This window comes from Micropterus dolomieu, linkage group LG18, assembly GCF_021292245.1.
Source record: "Micropterus dolomieu isolate WLL.071019.BEF.003 ecotype Adirondacks linkage group LG18, ASM2129224v1, whole genome shotgun sequence".
NCBI lineage: Eukaryota > Metazoa > Chordata > Actinopteri > Centrarchiformes > Centrarchidae > Micropterus > Micropterus dolomieu.
In genome coordinates, this window is record NC_060167.1 from 10,850,653 (window position 1) to 10,867,720 (window position 17,068).

Sequence of the window (17,068 nt, forward strand, 5' to 3'; positions counted from 1 at the left end):
TGCAACACAGCAACATCTCAAAAATCATGGTTGTCTGTATCTCTACTGATGAACTCAATCCTTTCTGCAGCTCACTTTTCTGTCTGAGTATCATATTTCTAACTTTAGCTATGGCCTGATTTCTTCATCCATTTAATATTACTTGACCGTCAGAGAGCCGTGTCAATTTCAAAATTTGACACCCTTTATTTGCCTGTGCGCAGACATACTAGACATAGATACTGGCCCACTAGGCGAGCCCCTTGCCTTACTGACAGATAACACTACAGAAAGCAACTATAATCATCTCTTGCAATAATCAACCACCTACTAATTCAATGGCTTCCAGGCTGTTGCACAACTAATGTCTAGTCGTTCACATAAGTCAGTGGGAGATCTAGAAGTCTTGCATGCAGGGGATATCAGAACAAGGGAAAACAGAGAAAGGGAAACACTGGTCTGCTAAGTTCATATGGAGGTGGGGCTCTAGATAATCAGGTAATGATAAGAACAGCAAAGCAGGCTTTCTCAATGCTCGAGTTGCGTGTAAGATGAGTAGTATGACTGATGGCATATTCTGTAAGTGGAGTTTTGGATAAAGCAGAGACCACTGTGTAAAGCCACTGTGCTGGTTTGACCGAATTAAAGGGGCCTTTGCTTATTTGTGCCACACTAACTCTGAGGGACATTGTTCAACAGCTCAGTCTGAAAAGAAGAACTTTTCAGAATTCAAGTTAATCACATTTCATTTCACAAGTCAACAGTCAACATGAAGTAGTATACAGTTAATGGCAACAATAACAATGCGCAATATTTAAAGTGCAGACTTCTTTATTTGGTATTTTTGGAAATCATAAAGGAAAAAGTAATCACAATATCATGGGTGAATGTTTTTCATTCTGTATGAACATCTCCAGTATTTAGACAAGGCAGTTACATGGACAGTTTGTCACACATTTCTAAAACCATCCAACCAACCAACCATATATACTGTATAAAAAAGTATTAGAAACAAATCAGTGAGATATTGATACATCAGAATCTAAAAAATAATGTACTGCTGGTAGCTACTAAAGATTAGAAAACACTGAAATATCACCCCAAAACACTTTCAAAATGTAGTTTCACAACTATGAGCTGCATTAACTGATGTGCTTCTTTGAGGCTTTGCTCCAAGGAATGTATTCAACAATCCAATTACAGGCACATCTGTGAATTATGAAACAATCAGTGACTTCTGTTGATTTTGGGTTGATGTTTCCTTTTAAGTAGAAGAGCAGCATTTTATGTACAGGAATAAATAAGTAAAAATTAATCCAGAAATTGGCTTGCTTCAGTGTGTTACCACCCTTCTAAAATCTGATTTATGTGCACACCAACGCTTATTATGTAGATGAAATATATATATATTCTTTGTTTGTTTGTTTTCTTACTATTGCATGCAAAAACGTTATTTTTATATAATGCTACATCTGATTTGGAGTCAAAGGCCGAATTGATGTTTAAACTGCTTACTTTTTTCCTTATGCACTCTTAGGCTGATTTGGTGTGCTATTCTGCCTTGTCTTGTCACATCTAAACAGAGATTCTAATTAGATGGCATTACATTAACATACCATTGTAATCTAATAAATGGAGCCTCAAGGATTTTAAATGTGTATGGTGCATTTTCAGATGCTCTTGAAACCTTTTTAAGAGCTTTAGTTTGTAAACAAAACTGCCCTCAACTAAGTAAGTAACCATGACCTACATTAAAAATGCTGGTATTGCTCTTTTTTCCCTCTTTCATCCTCTTCTGCTTCCGTTTGCCGAGTGCCAAGTTCCCGCTTAATGCTCTAACTCTCTTTAAGCTGATGGTACTGAACTCTTTCTGAGTACTGCATTTATGCAGACAGACTTCTGCTGTTTATCTGTATTAGTCTTTGAGCAGTCCAAGCTTTCTGAGTGCTTCTTTTCGATCCGCTCCCATCCCAGGCACCACCATCACAGTATATGCAACTGAGTTTGAAGGTTTGTGGGGTACAGGCTGAGCTGCAGTGGTGGTTTTCACTGGCCTGGCTGCTGTGATGTGCTGCGCTTCGGGACAGTTTCCACCATTTCTGTGGTTGTCCAGGGTGGCGGAGCGCTCCAGACTGGCTGTCTTAGATCTATTGGATTCAGCAGGATGTGATACAGACGCAGGCTGTTGGTCATGTCTGGAGTAGTGATGGAAACTGGCACTGCTCTGCAGAGGTTTGTTCTTGGGCTCTGTGGGCACTTGAGAATAAGAAAACGATGGGCTTCTTGATGGATTAACATTAGATGGACTTATTGTAAATCTGTTAGGTGTTGGGTCCAAAGAGGAGTGAGATTTAGGCGGAGACTTTGGGACCACTGTCTCATTTTCTGGCTGTTCGTCTTTCAGGAGGCCCAGCTTCTGCAAAGCTTCCAGTCTCACGACCTGGGGATCTGTTGCATGATTGACACTGTATGAAGAATCTGAGGTTATGGATGCTTCATTTTGTGTTTTCACAGATATGTTGGAAGGAATCTTTTTGGGTTTGGGGGCCACAACCGGAGGACCTGTCCTAAACTTTGAAGGCTCTGAGTTGGATCGGTCAGATCTGGGCTGATTTCCGAGGTTTGGGGGTATTGTGACAGGAAGATGCTTGTCAAAGTCTATAGTATGATCAACTGTGGGACATAAAGGCGTCTTCTTTGTGGAGGCACTCCTCCGCAGGTGAACAAGTGCCTCATAGGACAGAGGACCTCTAGGTAAAGGACTTTCAGCTATCCTAACTGAGTAGTCCCTGGGTTTGGTTGGAGGAGGTATCACAACCTTTACCTCTAAAGGTACTTGGGGAGCAACAGGTTTCTGGTTGTGTTTGTGACCAGGCTCTTTGCTTGAAGGACTGAGGTTGGAGCTGAGGGTTTTGTCTGGAGGGATGCCTGTCTTAGCACTGGGTACAGAACATGGAGAGCTGCTTGCCACAACAAGAGGTGTAGGAACCAGGAAGCTCTGCATGGGTTTGGTGTCAACATTTTCCTTCATGGGTTGCTCAGAGTCACGTTTCTGTGAGCCTGAAAGACAAAACAAACACATTTGTCACTAGAAATACAATGCATCTCTCCAAAGCATTTAATTGACTACTGTTTAGCTAATCCTGCATCTGTCCACAGAGATTAACTCACTGTCGAGTATGCTTTTGCTCATGGAGGCTGAAAGGTCAGCCAGTTTGGTAGCAAGGTTGCCAGTGCTGGGCAGTTGGTCAGATTCATCATTGGACAGTCCACTATCCTCCTCAGTATCCAACGACTCAATAGTCTCCTCCAAAAACATGAGACAGGCCTTCTCTTCAGCAGACAGGTACTCTAGACTATCATCACTCTGTAATACATAAAAAGAAAAAGGGCTTTTTTGACCAAAAATCCCAAATGAGATCTCCCAAAAGTGACAAACAAACAAAAAAGAACTGAAAAATTGATCAATGACAATGTTCAAGGCCTTTTAAACCCTTTACTTCTAAATAGACACAAAACTATGAAACCAGATTATGTTTCATGTCTCAGTTTGCTACATGGCTTTGTCTTGATGTTTCCTGTTGTTTTGTGTAATGAGTTACAGTGAAACTAATAACATTCTCAGATTTAAAATTCAAGAGGGTAAGGTCACTAACTTACAAAGCCAGAGTTGGTACTGACAACACTGTCACAGCTGCCAGCACTGTCTATGCCAGTCATCGTCTCCATTCCAATGCCACCTGGCCAGGTATCACTTTTGGGCATCTTAGTGCCCTACTTATCCAATGTTAGTGGCACAGATTGTTGTCTTTCACTCTGTTAAAAGAGAATACATGGTGAGATAGAATTACAGTTTAAACTGTTCCTCTACAAGCTTGGAAGAGCGACATTATTCTAATAAAATTAAAAGTTGATTCCTTTTAATAAACCATACTAATTGTTTTCCATATTTTAACCATTGTTTACGTCTCTGTAGACCACTTTCCACAGATTTTTAGATGGCCTATATCCAGACAGCCATTAGTTTGCATTCATTTTTGTACTGTATGAAATTAATGATCCCTGAAGGACGACATTGTGAGTTTTCTTTAAAATACTTTCCTATTCCATTCCCTTGCAATACTTCCTTGCAATATTTCTGCTCTAACCTTACAGTAGCTTTTGTGTTACTTTGTGCTAACTTTATGTATCAATTTCTAATTAGTGTAAAATGGTATCCAATTTACAAATTATTGAGGATATGTGCGCAGCCTGTAGGCATAAAAAAAACACTGGTGTGACGTTATGATGGCTTTTCTATAAACAATTTCATTATTTAGAAATTATGAAAGTTTAAAACACTGTAAAATAAAGAGTAAATTTGACACATTGACTTCAATGGGGAGATGGAAGCTAATAGTAAAGTAATAGGCACACTGGACTACACCGATAAGTGTGGTTCTTGTTCTTGAGAAAGGATTCCTACAGTGTCCAGACCCTTAATGAGCAGTGTGGATTAAGAACACAAAGGCTGGCCCTCAATACCGGTAGTCGGTATGAAGGTTTGCGACAAAAAAATATGCTACATGCTCCTCATGCTAGATGTTTAGTGCAAAAACTATAAAAAAAAAAAAAAAAGATCCCCAACAAAAGTGTGAATTCTGACCGGTTACACACTAAAACTACAGGGCTCGATTTGCACTTATTGATCAACAAAGCACTGCTCATAGAGAGAAAATATTTTGCCAACCACAAAATTCAGTAGCATTGTAAGTATGTTTCTCACTGAAAATTCTGTTAAAGTATCAACCATATTTCTAAATTCAACAGCTCTGACCACGTCTGATTTATTGTCATATGACAAGCTTTTAACTTTAATGGAATTTAGACTATAGTTTTGTCTATGATTAAAAATACAGTGACAGTACAATGTGCACAGACACTGATTAACAACATATGTCTTGGAGTCAAGTACATTTGTTTCCAACGAATGTATGCTCACATGTAGAGGAAGGGAACTTGTTGTGAACAGTAATCAGCACCACATCGCACTGGATAGCTCTAGATCAGGCTGATCCGTCTTTACTATTAGCTCAGGATTAAATACAAACTGTGTCAAATGTGTAGCGGTAACCTAGGGTTATATCAACCCAGGCTTAAATTAGTCCTGGGTTACTTTAATTTTATTAAACATGGCATACGTGGTTTGGCCTTGTAGGGTTGGATATTTTGATTAAGAATTATAAAATATTGCACAGAACCTGTGTCTTCATAACACATTTATAATATCGTAGCATGCTTTAAAGAACTACATACAGCATTACTGAATGAACTACCAGAGCTCTAGGGGAGAGTATCACAAGAGAAACTTAAAATTATTGCAAGAGAATTTGCTGAAAGGTAACTCAAAACTATAGAATAGAAAGTGTTTGGAAAAAATTCTAAAGAAGCCCTTTACAGCTTCTGTAGAATTAACTCTCTAAACAAATGGTGATCCATCCTTTTGGTACGTTTTTGTTTTCATCAATTCATCATTTCTTTCCTTAAGGCACTGTTTTAGAAAACTATCGTCATCGGTATCATTGCATTTTTTTTTTCATCGTCAAACCTCTACCCCCAACAAATAAGAACAACATCCATACTTGCTCAGTGTTCTTTTAGGTCTGATTTTCGCTTGTGAAGGCTGTTGACTTTTTTAGCTCCAAGATGTTGAAGCTCAAACAATCCATGCTGACAATTGCATTACTGTGCAACTGTAACGTAACATTTGAGAAAAACTAATTAAAGGAGACAAAATGTTTACTCTGACGGATAATCTAATTTAAGCAAGTCTTTAGACTGCAAGTTAATTTTTATAACTTACATGTATGTACAGTATAGTATGCTTGGCAAATTGTTCACAGTAATGTAAATTACACATAGTAAACTGACTATAAGCCCTGCAATGGTCCTTAGAAGCTGCAGGTGTAATTTATGATTTATTAGGTTCTTTGCTAGATTTGTAAATGGACAGACTTGCACGCAGACCTGTCTAAATATCAACTCAACATGCAACATCCTGGTTAACCCTGGGGTGTGTCTACCAGCTTTCTGCACAGCCTTGCTGGTAGAAAATGCCAGGGTATCATAGTGTGCTTAGTGTGTTTCTGACAGATATCGAACTAGTCCTCTTACTGCATGTGACTCAGATTACAGCACATATGCCACTCCTAATCTTCCTCAGCCGGATCAGTTTCAGAGGGAGTGGAGGGCAGCAGCAATGATCTCCTGAAAGCTATACGATATCCAGTTTGACCATGTTGTCTTACTGTGACTTTATTAATCTAGGTCTATGTTCTTCAACAGAAATTCCCATTAGTTGTAGGAGGTGAAATACAAAGAGAATGTAAATGATAATACCATGATTAGGGATTAGTGTACTCCTGGGGATGATAAAATGTATGCACTATTCTGGCAATGTGACACACTTGGGATAAAAATATCTTCCTAATGATGCATTTACTTATAACTGGCCATTAGAAATTGAAGGATCAGTTGTTTTAACATATATTTGAGCATGAGATTTTTTTTGAAAATAAATACATTTTAACATTTCTACTGGAATAGCAGAAATAGAGCTGGGAGTTGAGTATAAAGGAACTTCTGTCTGGTCCTAGTGAAAAGAAATTCACTATTTTCAACACCTGAGCGAGAAGGGCTGTGAGATCCAAGGCCAAGGGAGGCACAAAAGCACTCCTGTTCACTGTTCATGCTTTGCCATGTCATCCCATCCCTGAAAAAAAAAAAAAGAACGCTCCTATCGCCAGGCCGATATGTAAATGGCCTCTTCTGTCCTGCTGCATGCAGGTCAGGATACAAAGCTGAACAGTGGAAACTCTAAGATAACGTTTATTGTGTTTTAACCTGACACAATCTAGGTCGATCACATGCAAATAACAAGAGCAGCTGCTGTGGCTGCAGGTAACTGAAGAAAAAAACTCACTTATTTTAAAGTATTTTAAACTTCAAAGCTGCTGATTTTTGGTAATCAAATTTGCCTTCCTCTGCTGTAACTTGTGTAGTGTGACTTGGGGTTTTTCCCTTGTTGTAACAAAACCTCAGACTAAGAATGTAGTTAGTCATTAACCCCTGCAGACCATTTCCAGTAAAAGGACATCTTAAACACAGATGAAGGTATATCATGTTATCTCCATACAGATACACCTATCAACACAGGAGGAACCGCCAGAAAAAACAGGATGAGCTTAGCTCTCATAACACCATGTAATACAGAGGTTGAGGCAATAAATGTAACCAAATCAAACTCTTTGGAAACATTAAGCAATATCTGGCCCAATAACACAGTTGCATTTTTTGTTTTTATTGTGGCTATAAAAGAGCAACTGGCCCAGGTTTTATTATACTTAATGCATTGTTTAAAGCAGAATATGCAACTGGTTGAACTCATCCTTTTTTTTTAAAATTTATTTTAACTTTCACTACCTGGCCTTCAACCCTCTGCCTTCAGATTCCTCTGTGTCCCTTGTAGCCTAATAAAGATGATCTGCCCCAAATACAGTCTCAACGAAGTAGATAACGCCTAGCTAAACAACTGTTGATCTGTAGATGCGCTTTACACTTTTACTTCAGTCCTGAAAGACAACTGTCCGGCAAATAATACAAAGGCTGACTAAACATTGTAGGCTAATTGTTGTGTTTAGTCAGCCTTTAGTCAGGCATATAAGGTTAACAGGTTCATAAATTACAATAATATGACACTATACACAAATACACATTATCAGGTTGCAACAGAATCGATTAAAATCAGGGATAAAAGTGAGGAAATAAAAAATAGTTGAAATCACCATGACCTACGTTGATATAATTAACTTCAGATTCAACACGATTTAACCCACTTAACACCTTTATATTACATAGTTTGACCTCAGAGTTAGTTAGACCACATACCTGAATCTGAATCTCCGCGTATTAGCTTGTTATCCATCTTCTGCTCCATGTGCAAGTGAAGACGCGGTATGCGGCTGTGTGATACCTGCAAGAAGGACTTTGTGCCCCTGAGGTTTTAGCCAATCAGAGAGCCGCATTCTGCTTAAGCCACACAAGTCCCCGTCGTCATGGTACAGTCAACTGCAGTAATCTGTTAATCACTATCTGTTTCAAACTCTCTGCTAACCGTGGTAGTCAGGCTCGTTAAACCTAACTCGTAGCTACTATTAAATGAAATGTAAACGGGTTTCTTATTAGTAATTATTATGAGACAATTACTCCCAGATATTAGCGGTATTTCTGTTACATTCACGTTGCTGGAGTTAATTAAAGCCGAAGCGGAGCAGCATAAGTGATTAACTACACGTGAACACGTGAATGCAGTTCAGGTCTCTGCCGGACCATGTACCTTGTTTTCATCCTATTTTTTGTTTGTTTCTTTAACAAACGCCGTGTCCCAATCCAATGTAGTTTTCAGTGGTAGAGGAACTAAAAGTAAAGTACTCTATTACAAAAAGTTAAAGTCCCGCATTGAAAGTGTTATTTACTAAGTAGCCTATATCAGTATTATCAAGACATAGGCTACTTAAAGGATCAAAAGTAGTCAATGCAGACAAATGGCCCATGTGAGTAGCCTATATATCATATATCTTATGAAATACTACATATATATGATATACTAGTATTAGATTATTTTTTCTCATGCCTCAATGTAAAAGCAGTTGAGTTGGAGCTAATGAACTATTTTATAGGCTATAAGGCTGCAACTAATGATTATTTTTTATTATGGATTAATCTGCTGATTATTTTGTTGATTAATTCCTTTATTGTTTGGTTTATAAAACATAGAAAATTTAATTTATGAAAATTAGTGACACCTTCAAATGTCTTGTCTGACCAACAGTCCAAACCCCAAAATGTTCATTTAAGACAAGAAAAAAAAACTTATCTTCACATTTGAGAAGCTGAACACACAAAATGTGTGGCATTTTTGCATGGAAAATTACTTAAAACAATCAGTTTTCAAAAAATTTATTGACTAATCATCTAATTGATTAATCAACCAGTCGTTTAGGATCAAATTTTATATACTGTTGGGTAGTTAATGCATCATATATATATTTTCTTTTCATGTTTTGTATGTAAAATCTTGATCTGGAAAGTAACTAAAGCTGTGAAATAATTGTAGTGGAGTAAAAAGTACAATATTTCCCTCTAAAATGTAGTGGCGTAGAAGTATAAAGTGGTATGAATGGAAATATGCAAGTACAGATACCTTAATAAATACAATACCTGAGTAAATGCACAGTTAACTGTACTGCAACTCTCATCTTGCACACAGATTCTTTGTAGTAGCAGTGGCAGCTGCTACATTTGGTCAAACAGCTAGTGAACACATCTTATATCCTATTAAGAGTAGATGTTCCTTAAAATAACATGCACGTAGTGTAATCCAACTACGATGGCACAGGATCGGTGTTGTTTAGCCAACTGGGGTTTATGCCCAATCACCATGGATTCTCAATACGAGTTATAAATAGATGGGTGAAATGTTAATTACAATAATTGTAAGAAAGTAAGTTGAATGAAATTATAACAATCACTACAGACATGAAACAAACAATGGCTAATGCAAGTTAAAGAGTAAACTGAAAGAAAAAATATTTGATACAAAGTGACTCGTACACACCATCGGCTTTAACCTTTAATTGTGACACAACACTGAAAAAAATCAAGTAAATCCAGTTATTCTGTAGTGCTTTGTGTGCAACATTCATTGTTATTGTCCTTGAAGAGTCATGAGAACTTGGTAAATACAAAATACAACAAAGCCATTTCATAGTTTCACTTTTATGCAAGCAGATTAATTCATACACTGCTAAAACTAAATAAACTACCTAAGATAACAGATGAGGAAAAATATAGTAATTCACATTCAAACAAAAAAATGATCTGACATTTCTGCTTTGCCTTTTAGTTCTTCTCACACCATCTAATTCTGCACCAAAAAAGATTCTGAAAGAAAGCCCCAATCAAGTCCTCCACTGTGAAACGTAATTTTTTGGCAACAACTCGTACCAATATTACCGTCACAGGTATGTGAAGTAAAAATACTGGTTCTGTACAACATGAGGCCACAAACTGGGCTTCAAGGAAAAAAAAACTACTAATCCCACAAATATCTTCATGGCCTCCAATTTCAGCTGCGGTTTAACACAAGTGCATGCTTTGTCCTTGTAGGCGTTGAGAATCAAAAGGAATAAGCAAAGAGATAATGCCCGACTCTAGTTGAAAACGTGAGAACATACTCCAACTGTGCGAAAAAGAGTGGAACAGAATAGTGTTTCTTGGGCAACATGCACTACATATTAAACAAAAATGGACCTTTACGCTTAGTTTTCAAACACCCTGACTAGTGTTACTTTTGGGCTGAAACACTAAAACTGCAAAGGTAAATGGTTAACACATCATGTATGGACTGTACCTGATCAGTAAATTCATAATGAGCACGCTTTATAACATACTGCATGTCATCATGCCACTCGTTTCAGATTCCTAGTCAATACAACACCTTCTCACCATAAAAAAATGTTTTATTTGTATTTCTTTTTAAGGATTAGGTCTTGCAGCATGATGGCAACTGAAAATTACACACTGGAATAAAAAATTACACTCCTAAACTGTTGTACCCATGAAGAAAGAAAAGCTACAGATTTTGTAGGATGTGTTGTTTTCAGCACCATTATGTCTTTAAAATAAGCTCACCGATAAACCATGTTGCAACATCAAAAAAGGGGGGTGGGGGCAAAAAGTTTGCATCACAAACTTCATTTCAAATTGCAAATCCTCAATCCTAAATCTATACTCAATGGCCAATGCTCAGTAAATTGAAAGCAATGTCACAAATGACACATTTGGATAATGACGAATCCAGTTTAGCATGAACACAGCTCCACTGTGAAAAATTCAGACATCTAGCGTTCATCAAAATTATCAGTTTTTCATATAGGAAAAGTTTCCCTGACATACATCTATCAACAATGGAAATAAAAACATGCTACATAACCAACATGATGAATAACAGTCAAACTTTGTGTGCTGCGCTTAAGACAAAAGTGATCGGATCCTGGTGCAAATAATTCTTAGTGGTCGTTTTAAATTCTTTCTAGAGCCAGATAGTGGGGTTTTATCACAGACAAGTTTAGTAACTCCGCCAATTGCCAATCTGGAGCATTTTCTAATTGACAACACATCAGCCACTATTTGGTGTGTTATCAATACAACCCACCCATCGAGTAATCTAAACAGATTTAAAACATATCCTAAGAATTGTTTGCCTATTTTACTTGACCCAGTTATACAGATTTTAAACCATCCTTAACAGACTAAAATGATGGTCTGACATCAGAGCACTGCAGTAGCGTTTCTGACTTTGAGAACTGACAGCAGTTAAAGACCTAATACTGAACTGGTTAGAGGCTGAATACAGTGTCTGCAGATTCTCCATCGATGTCGCTGGACAATGTGAGGTAGAGGATCGCACAAGCAGATTGACCAACAGTTGCCAGACGTGGGGCACGGGGTTGGTGGTGGTAGTATTTGTGAGAGGGAGAAAAGACAAAACGATGTTCACACTTCGCCAAAATTGGTGTGGCCTGTCTCCTTGGCATGCTCACGAGCTTCCTTTTGTCCGACCAGGCCTGTCTGGCATACCATGCAGCGCAATGCAAAACGGTTAACGTCTGTGAATTGCCGCTTGCGGCGAGCCTCATCTGCCAGCTCGAGGGCCAGGGCCAGGATTACGTCGTCTGTGGTGGCGAAGATAGTCTGGGGCGGGGCGTCTGAACCGGGCGTTTCTTTCTGCAGAGGGTCATAGTGGATGCCGTCATAGATGAGCAGCACGCGTTTGTGGTAGCCAGCATCCTCCCCAAATCGATCCACTCGGACTGTCTGAGTATCCACCACACAGATCTCACACTGGTAAAACTTGGACAGGATAGACACCTCGATGGCTCCTCCCCAGGTGTCATCACGTCTTATCCAAGCGCAGTACTCCTCATTGGTCTTTCCCAGCACTGCTTCAGAGTAAGCTGCGGGGTCACTTGACACAATCTGGGCAATGAGGCCTCGCATCTCAGGGGCGCAAGCAGGGTCATATACACCACCTTCAACCACATAGTACACACTGGTGAAGAGGCAGGAGTTGTCAGCTGGGACTACTCGGCGCGCCACCACAGGTGAGGCTTCCAGACGTGGTGTTTTAGTCACAGTGGGATGATCCTGAGGCTTTGGCTTGTTTTTTTCTTCCTCAACAATAAGTGTGTCTCCTGTACAGGATGACACAACACAAATCAGCCTGGTAAGATTGGGTAAAAGAAGAAAATTACAAAACGAGAAATTACAAAAAACAGGTTTGCTAGGTTTTGAGATTTCTGCTGCCACATCAATGCAATTGAGTTGAAAGTTCAAAGTTGAAAGTTTTACAGAAATGGTGTCACAGCTGTTCTGAGTAATCCACTGAACACTGTACATTGTTTTGATAATGACTATTTCTTCTAAAACATATCTAAATGTTAACCAGTCAATACAGGTTATGAAACACCTTGAAAAAAAATTAATTGGAACATGTCATTACAATAAATGGTGTCCATTTGGTAGGTAGGTAGGTTTATTGTCACAATATAACAAGTTGTAGAGTGAAATTGAGTTTTGTAACTCCCTTCTGCTACATAGCAGACAATATTAATAAAGAATCAATTATGAAAAATGGTAACATAAATAAACTATCATCACTGGAGCAGTGCTGAGGATGAATTAGTTATCTGAATATTTGACAACATACCTGATTTGATGGGGTAGTCCTTGAGGTGAGCATCTCCATTTCGAAGATCAAGGCTGGAGGGTGGATAACCAACCATAATTTTCTGCACATCGCAGGGGATACCAGTCAGCTCCTCCACCTTCCTCTTCAGCTCTTGAACACAGGACTGATGAGTCAAGCCCTGCATTATGTGGCTACCATTTTTGGTTTTACAACGAAGCCGTAACATCCTGCCTGCAGAAACATGACAACATATCAATAACACTGAAAGTATCTGGTATGAACTTTGCTCATCCACCAAGGCAGTTGTCCTCAAGAGATTGTAATAGCTAGCAACTTCAACAGGACACATTCTGGACATCATGATTAATAATTATGTGTTAGTTTGGTTTTGTTGGTGACTATAAAAGCCTAACGGGAATATATTAAATAATATTCATATCCAGTTACAACCTTGTTTCTGCTGTTGTCATTCTGATTATTTCAATTCTCTGTTGCTCATTAAATGTTTGGATAAATATTTGTTTATTCTATTGACTCACACAGTAAAGGCAGAAAAAAAGAAGAAAGCAGCAAATTAGACTTGTATCATTCTAATGGAACAGTTAGTAAATAAGTCACTTTTTTAGTTTGAAAGTAAAACAAAATTGTGCTGTCATCTTTGCAGCAGATATGGGCTGCATGAAAGTGATTATTATAGCTAATTCAAGGAACACAACATGGAGATGGTCTGTACATTGCTTTACGTAGTTGTCTAATTTCCAGAACAGAAAGCGTTTTAATTTTCCACTTTACTACTTCAGAAATACAAACAGAAAATTCAGACAGTTGGTTACTGTTAGTCAAAATGTAAACAAAAGGCTCAGTATCACTTAAAATGAAATTATTTACCTCAACTGAGGAGTGGCCTTTATTTGAGGAAGATTTTAAACAATTATTCATCTTTGACTAAAATCATACCTTAATTCATTAACATTAGTGCAAAAGTTTAAATAAAAACAGTGATTATGCCTGATGCACAAACTGGCAGTTAAAATTGCATCTTTATCTGTAACACAACTGGTTCACCGGCGAGGGGGTCTAACGACCTTGAGTCACTTAAACATGGTTTTACCCTTTCAGAAAATATGCTTGTAATCCCAAACTGCTGCCTGCTCGAGTTGGTTATGAGATTTACTAAGTCACATCTTGTTGTGGTGGTTGTTATTTAACGTTAGCTCAGTAACTCAGCTGCTTTATGATGTAGCGATAAGATACATTAGCTTGCTAATTGTATTTGTTAGCCAATGCAACACAGTAACAATCAGGATGTCCCGTACCCTACATTATGCTGGCCATTATGTTAGACTACTGCTTTCCAAATGGAACCGGCTTAACAATTAAACTGCTGACGAACAGCATCAGTGGAGTAAAACACATGACAGCGACATGCTTTGTTTTATTTTCTTTGTTCTGTCAGTTAACGTTGCCGACTTAACTCAACAGCAAGACAAATCAGATGGTGGGCTAAGCTAGCAACTCCCTGCCAAGCAAGAAAAATGCAGCATTACGAGCCACTTCGACAAATAGTCAAGACATCAGTGTAATTTATCATGAAAATGTTTGGAAGAAACATAACTTATGTTACTTTCCCTGACTCAGAGACAACCGACAACGATAGCTAACGTTAACTGTATTATCTGCTAACGTTAGCATGCTAATCTGACCATTAACTTGGCGTTAACTGAACAGTTTTTCCCCAAGACTTTCGCATCTGAGTAAACTTTGGTAAATTCTGTTATATGTCAATTGACATATCTTTTACACGACAGTACACAGACATAACGACAAATTATTTTATTTTCTTACCTACTATTTACTGCAGCCCTGCCTCAAACAAGAAACATCCACTGAGAGTCTGATGTGTAGAACGTCACATTACGTCTGCATGACGGCATGACGCTCTCTGTCTGATAAGTCGTAACATTTACCGTAAATTCCCTAAATGTCGGAGTGAAACCGTAACTTCGGCTTCTGTTCCAGAAGTAAGAAAACCTCATTCAAAATCCCTTTGTCATTTGTAACTACACTAATAACTAAACATGTAAAAATACAATGTTAAAATGTAAAACAGCATAAATGTCATGATTAATACTGAAAGTTAATAGATAGTCTATAACTGCACAATCCTGTTTATTATAGTGTGAGGGCCCCAGGTTTCGGCCCCATCTTGTTCTTTGTGTCTTGCTGTGTTTTGTCATTTTAATCCAGGGGCGAGTTCAATCTCAAAACGTTTTGCACCGGTTTGCAATGTTTTCTGATTGAACGACATGTTTCCTTGCAAAGTTGCGCAACGTTCTGCAACGGGCTTCGAGGGTATTCTCCCGTTTGGTGGGCAATACGAAAACGTTGCAAACCGGTGCAAAACGTTTTCAGAATCAGAATCAGTTTTATTGCCAGGTATGTGTACATATACGAGGAATTTGACTCAGGATTGTACATTGCTCACGATGTGTTTACTTATGCAATAATACCATAACACAATAATAAAATAATAATAAAATAAAATCAGACACAAACTACAGAATAGACAACACTAATATACATACTATGAACAAAACAATATAGACATATTGACAAATAGTGCAGTAATCAGAGTGCAAAGGATGCAAGAGTAAACTATTCTCATTATGTACATGTTGAAGATGGATATGATATACAGGTACACATACATGTACACATGTACACAGTGTGATGGAAAATAGTGCAAAGGATGCTGGAAAAAATAAATAAGACCTATGACCTTATGACCTGAGGTAGGTTTATTGGTATACAGTATATACAATATGACATAGTATGAACAGCACTGAAATAGAGAATGGTGAATAAATAAATAATAAGTGGAAACCAGTAAACAGGTGCTGATTAGAGGCAGAGTTACTGGGCTATTGCACAGGAATTGTTCCTGACACTGTGAGTCCGAAATCAGCTGTTCATCAGAGTGATGGCTTGTGGGAAGAAACTGCTTCTGTGTCTGTTGGTTTTGGCAACAGTGCTCTGTAGCGCCTACCAGAGGGGAGGAGCTGGAACAGGTTGTTTCCTGGGTGAGATGGATCTGCAGTGATGTTTCCTGCCCGTTTCCTGACTCTGGAAATGTATAAGTCCTGAATGGATGGCAGGTTGGCACCGATTATTTTTTCTGCAGTCCTGACTGTCCGTTGTAGTCTGCTCCCTGTCCTTTTTGCTAGCAGATCCAAACCAGACAGTGATGGAGGTGCAGAGAACAGGGGATGATGGCTGTGTAGAACTGGATCAGCAGCTCCTTAGGCAGGTTGAGCTTCCTGAGCTGACGCAGGAAGTACATCCTCTGCTGGGCCTTTTGAGATTGAACTTGCCCCTGATGTGAGATGCAACACACCTGAGCAGGCGGGGCTCAGGTGGCTATAAAGGATCCTGCCTGATGATTTGACTCCCTCTTCTCCTGGCCTGCCGACTAATTCTGTTCTGTTTTGATCTTTGTGTTCTACACCCATACACTCCACTCACACATACACTGCATATATACTAATCTGACAGGCACCTACAATTGTATATTTTGCTTAATTTACTTATTAAAATATCTATTATTATTTTCTGTGTGGTTTCCCGCTTTTGTCACTTACTGTTGAGCCAGGTTGTGACAATAGATAGACATGACTGATTCAAATTAGGTTTACTCACAATCTTGTTTTAAGTTATGTTGCATTTGTTTTGTGCTTTTAGTATCTTACAGTCTGTTGTAACCACCGATAAGGTTACATCAAGACTTTATCACATGGTGCCGTTATTGTCATACAAATAATAGATTATCTTACACATTTACATTTTCAGTAGTGGGACGATAACAGTAGGCTTTCCCACCACAATGATCAGATTTCTAGATATGTAGACCTACAGAATAAAACACATTCTGTTATGAGGCTAAATTTGTATTATGAGGCTAGTTTCCAGTGCTTTAAAAACTTTTATTACAGATGTTTCTGCTCATATTTGATGAGATCATTTTGTGTTAAGGTTTTGCTCCAGTTCTGGTGATGTGTAAAGGAAGATGCATCCACCACCCCTGGGGCCATATTACAGAAACTTCCTAACCAGCAGATCCTATCCTAACTGCCATTACAGACTAAGTCAATATTCCTTTCCTAACTTTAGATAAGAAAAGTGTATTACAGAAGCATCCTAACTTTGTAAAATCTTTATTAAACTCTCCTAACTTTAGGATAATTGTTTAGCTGTCCTAACTTTTACTTTTCCACCAGGTAGTGTTTAATAACTCGTTTAATC

General features: G+C 38.4%; 2 protein-coding genes across 3 annotated transcripts; both read right to left on the reverse strand.

Annotated features, from left to right (window-relative positions):
• Positions 1-792: 792 nt before the first annotated feature.
• zgc:158258 (uncharacterized protein LOC791186 homolog) lies at positions 793-7,979 on the reverse strand. Its single transcript, XM_046028579.1, has 4 exons — positions 7,906-7,979; positions 3,640-3,795; positions 3,151-3,346; positions 793-3,039 (listed from the first exon to the last, which is right to left on the reverse strand). The coding sequence occupies exons 2-4, from the start codon at positions 3,742-3,744 to the stop codon at positions 1,895-1,897; spliced, it is 1,446 nt and encodes a 481-aa protein (XP_045884535.1). The 5' UTR covers positions 3,745-3,795; positions 7,906-7,979; the 3' UTR covers positions 793-1,894.
• Positions 7,980-9,636: 1,657 nt separating this feature from the next.
• yod1 (YOD1 deubiquitinase) lies at positions 9,637-14,737 on the reverse strand. 2 transcript variants are annotated; one of them, XM_046075407.1, is made up of 3 exons: positions 14,619-14,737; positions 12,788-13,000; positions 9,637-12,272 (listed from the first exon to the last, which is right to left on the reverse strand). In XM_046075407.1, exons 2-3 carry the CDS (start codon positions 12,993-12,995, stop codon positions 11,575-11,577), a joined length of 906 nt encoding a protein of 301 aa, XP_045931363.1. In that variant the 5' UTR covers positions 12,996-13,000; positions 14,619-14,737; the 3' UTR covers positions 9,637-11,574. The 2 variants fall into 2 exon arrangements, with proteins under 2 accessions (XP_045931363.1, XP_045931362.1); XM_046075406.1 differs by having other exon boundaries at positions 14,615-14,707.
• Positions 14,738-17,068: the final 2,331 nt, after the last annotated feature.

Bases quoted from the DNA above. Each gene is read 5' to 3' on its own strand.
- yod1 (XM_046075407.1), bottom strand. From the start codon at position 12,995: ATGTTACGGCTTCGTTGTAAAACCAAAAATGGTAGCCACATAATGCAG. The intron at 12,273-12,787 runs GTATGTTGTCAA...CATCCTGTACAG, and splicing joins GGACTACCCCATCAAATCAG to GAGACACACTTATTGTTGAG.
- zgc:158258 (XM_046028579.1), bottom strand. From the start codon at position 3,744: ATGCCCAAAAGTGATACCTGGCCAGGTGGCATTGGAATGGAGACGATG. The intron at 3,347-3,639 runs GTAAGTTAGTGA...TATGTATTACAG, and splicing joins TCAGTACCAACTCTGGCTTT to AGTGATGATAGTCTAGAGTA. The intron at 3,040-3,150 runs GTGAGTTAATCT...TTTGTCTTTCAG, and splicing joins GAGCAAAAGCATACTCGACA to GCTCACAGAAACGTGACTCT.